Here is a 4,154-nt window from a genome sequence, read left to right as displayed (position 1 = left end):
AAATTGTTAAATAGGTTAGCTTTGTCATCTTGTAGAGGTCCCACGTTACCCGGTACCTTCTTTTTACCCCCGATATATTTAAAAAAGGATTTCTTCTTGTCCTTGATCCAGGCAGCTAATCCCAGTTCCATCTCTTGTTGCTGTGTATAGTACAGTAACCAGTACCCAGTCTGATACAAACACAGATACGAGCTTTATTTTGTAATGCACGTTGGAAATGCACAGTGAGAGATGCAAAGAGTTTCATGGCTCCATAAACAATCCAGACAAGGGCTGGAAAAAGACAGACACAGGGAAGCAAAGTGGTTTGCTCATGTTCACGGTAGTTCAGCAGGAGTTGGGATGGAACCAAACTCTCCTGATTCCCAGTCTGATGGCTTCTCTGTCTGGCCACCTCATCTCTCCCCTTTTGTTTCCAATTATGAGAAAAATATTTTATAAAACAACCAAATGTTTGGTAGCCTTCCATCTAACTTAAAAATACAGCTAATTATTTGTTGGAAAAGTATAAAAGACTAGACATATAAGGATCCACCACAGCGCCATAGAAGCCTTCTCACAATTGAGCATTAAATTCTCTTTTTTTTTTTCTTTATTTATCTTCCAGGTCTTGCAATTGCAAGTGCCCTGATAGACATTTCACAACAGAAGCCTGCAGACTGTAAAGATAAGAGTTCAGGAGTCAGAAATCGAAAACATCACCTCTCAACACGTCAAGGAACTTGTGTCTGAGATCTAGAAACTGCACTTGTATATTCTGTAATGTTTTCTTTTTAAATGGCTTCCATTGAAAGCTATACTACAGCCTCAGTTTTTATGGAGGCAAATCTATGGATAATGGTGATAGGTAAATATGTGCTCTGTTATATTCACACTTGCAACCTACTATGCCCCAAAGCAGAACAACCTTATGACGAATATGAGTATACCGATCAGCTTTAGATGAAGCAACAGATTCTGATATCATCAAAATATAAAATAAACTAAACAGCTCTCTTGATCCTGAGCAAATCAGAGGGGGGAAAGTCTTGACTACAGCTAGGAGAGACTATGTTATTTTGTAATGAAGAAAGAAATTGTATAATTGATAATTAAGCTTAACCCTGGGACGTTGAAGGACATTTTTATAGCTTAACATCATGTTAAGAATTGTACTGTTTTTTTCTCCTTTTGATCAGCATTAAGACATTCTTTCAGAAAGAACCAAAAAGGTTGTTGTGAATTTAGGTGTTATTTTATCATTTCCCAAATGTGAAGGAAGACTTTGAATGAATAGTTATTGCAAAAATTAATGTGCATATATTTCAGTGATCATACCATATGAAAAAACTTGAGTTGAACATATCATAGTTTTTTACCTTCCTAAAAGCCCTGAAGTCGAGTCTGGGCTGCAATCGAATGATGTGTGGACAGTACTATTCCACTTCATGAGATTTATTAGACGGCTGAATGAGATATATGTTCTAAGCGTTGGTTTTGCTTGCCAACCGACTAACTCGTTACCAGAACTGACTGAAAATCGAAAAGACTGTTTTGCAATCAAGTTCCTTGTTTTTCCAAAAGCTGTCTCCAAGATTGCAAACTGAGGGAGAGTTTCACTTGCAGTTGTTGTACAGTAGTCTACCTACTCCTGTTTCCTATTGTAGCATCCTAAAATGACTATAAATTGTTTCCTTTCACCTCCTAGCAGAACTGCACCTCAGCCAGCACATTGACCCTTCTCTAATAAATTGTGGACTTCTCTTCTAACTGTAGAGTTTCACATCCTCTACAATTTGATCCTATTTAAAGAATTTTCTTGAATACCAAAAAACTCCTCCCCAGACAAACCCAAAAAACAAACCAGCACAAAACCAGCTTGGTTCCCAGAGTGCTTTTCAGATCATTCATTTAGTATGAGACCTGACCAAATCAGCATTCAGCAGCAAAAAAAAAAAAACCTAACAGGACAGCATCCTTTGACTGTCTGTTCATCTAACAAGCTCTGAGGGGCTTGTTACCAAAGTAAGCACTGCAGCAAACAGCCTCTTACAGCCCTCTTTGCTGTCTTTTCATTTAGCCATAATGCTGAAACATAGCAAAATCACGAGAGACTAATAAGGGAGAGGTAGCAGATGGGTCCTATTCTCATTTATGCATTAAATGTCAATGGCAGTTGGTACAAACTCAAGAGTTTTGGTAGGTCTTACTTGGAAGTGCAGGTTATCAACTCCCAAGTTTGCCAAGGTGCTAATGTAGCGGAGAGCCAGAGAGGTACAAATGCCTATAGTATATCATAGAGTTTTGGTAAATATGAAAGATATTTAAAGATAATTGATGTTTTACTACTATATCTGTATTTTTCTTTTTCTTTTTCTTTTGGGAAGGTGATGACATTTTAATGTTTACAATTGATTACATAGTTACTTGCATGCCATGATGGTGCAGTAGCAGTAATAAAGCCCTGTTGTGAGTTGTTTGTGTTTATTTTGTAATGCCATTCATACTTAGAACTACTCTATTTAATTTGGATGAGGACTGAATGTAAAAAATACATATAAAAAGGAATGGTTGTACAGTATGTAGTTACATCTTATACAGGATTATTAGGTTGCATCTAACCATGACTGCTATATCGTTTTGATAAATTATGCATTTATGAATTATGGTATAATTATTATGCTGGCATGATTGTTTCAATCTTTTCATATCTTAAAATAAGATTATTATTCTAATATAATGCCATCACCAAATTATCCTTTTATTGGCCATTCTGACCTCATGCCCTAATTTCTGAAAACCTAAGAAATCCATTTCTAAAGCTTCTGTTGAGAATAGTCAATCAATCCTATTACATGCAAAAAAACCTGTTTATTTTTCAAATAACCCCTTGTATCAGTTTTAATGTTGATCTGCTCAAGGTAAAGTGAGCCAGTAGAACTGGTGTGTGTGGTGACTAAGCCATTACAAACAGGATAAAAAGAAATAAGCCAATTTACTGGAAAATTTTTCAAATTCTATAGTCTCATTCTAAATATTACATCTGAGAAATATTCACTGTATGTTTTATGTATATGTGTACCTGAGACCCACTGTACACAGGACCTGTATTCTGCAGAATGGTTCCTCTGACTGGAATCTGTTGGACTTTGAGATGACTTGAAAAGCAAATGTAAGTTTTAAAGTGTTTATTGTTTGTTTATTTCAACACTTGAGATGGGCAGATATCAATCAGGTATTTTTTAGGGGGCGAGTTAAAAAAAATATCATTTTTATTGTTCAAGTAAAGTATCCATGTCCTAGGACCATTCAACATTTTCATTCAATTTTGGAGTACATTTTCTAACACTTCTTGCTCTTTCTTCTCTCAGACTCCTTGGGCACATCTACATGTGCACTTAACTGAAGAGTAGACTAATTAGCTCCGCAGTAAAGTGTTGCTGTCTACATGTGCGCTCATATTAGGGCGCAGCAAACTAACTCTGCCATAGGATAGTACTGTCCGGGACAAGTACTATCCATCAGTGGAGTCGTTACGTGCACTGAAATGCTTGTGTAGCCAGTGACTGGAGCTGGCTGCGGCGTGAGGGTGCTATGGTGTGGGGCTAGCCAGCAGGCAGCCCCTGCACTGTAGTACCCTCATGTCCCAGCCAGCCCCCCTGCAGCACGATAAGTCATGCCAGAGCAGCTCCTGGCTGGCAGGCTGACCCTCTGGGTTTCCTGCCAGCCAGGACTGTTCTGCCCCAACTCAAGCTGCTGCTGTACTGTGGTGCAGGTTAAATGCTGTGCCCAGGAGCAATGAACTCTGGACTGCACCAGAATGTATTGCTATGTGCTAATTGCATGTGTAGATGCACCTATTGGCCATATCCATTAATACATGGACATTTGCTTTCCTGGGGACAACTAGTGGCAGAGCAAGGTGTGCTGCTGCTAGTTGTCGCCGAGGAACACCTGTGCCACGCACACTCTGGTACACAGCAAGTTAACCCAGGTGGTGTAGGGGAGGCTGGGGCCAGCACTGGTCTGGGCCCAACAGCCTTAACTGGGGCCCTGGGGGCCTCCCGGAGCTGCAGCAGCAGTGATCCTGCCACATGGAGTCTGGCCAGCAGCGGGGTGTGGCTCTGCCTTCGGGTTAGGCATGCTGCAGCCACGTGTGTCACTCCACACTTTCT

General features: G+C 39.8%; 1 protein-coding gene across 2 annotated transcripts in view; it reads left to right on the top strand.

Moving 5' to 3' along the window:
- The window catches only part of ATRNL1 (attractin like 1), a 969,676-nt gene extending 967,220 nt beyond the window's left edge, over nucleotides 1–2,456 (top strand). For both annotated transcript variants that reach the window (XM_019555783.1, XM_019555782.1), the window contains one exon: nucleotides 608–2,456. In XM_019555783.1, coding sequence (XP_019411328.1) covers nucleotides 608–732 — 125 coding nt within the window. In that variant the 3' untranslated portion in view covers nucleotides 733–2,456. The remainder of the gene's footprint in view (nucleotides 1–607) is intronic.
- Nucleotides 2,457–4,154: the final 1,698 nt, after the last annotated feature.

The sequence above is a fragment of the Crocodylus porosus genome, unplaced genomic scaffold (genome assembly GCF_001723895.1).
Source record: "Crocodylus porosus isolate Cpor-Errol unplaced genomic scaffold, CroPor_comp1, whole genome shotgun sequence".
NCBI lineage: Eukaryota > Metazoa > Chordata > Crocodylia > Crocodylidae > Crocodylus > Crocodylus porosus.
The sequence above is the reverse complement of the archived record's forward strand: the minus strand, read 5'-3'. Positions and strand labels throughout refer to the sequence as shown.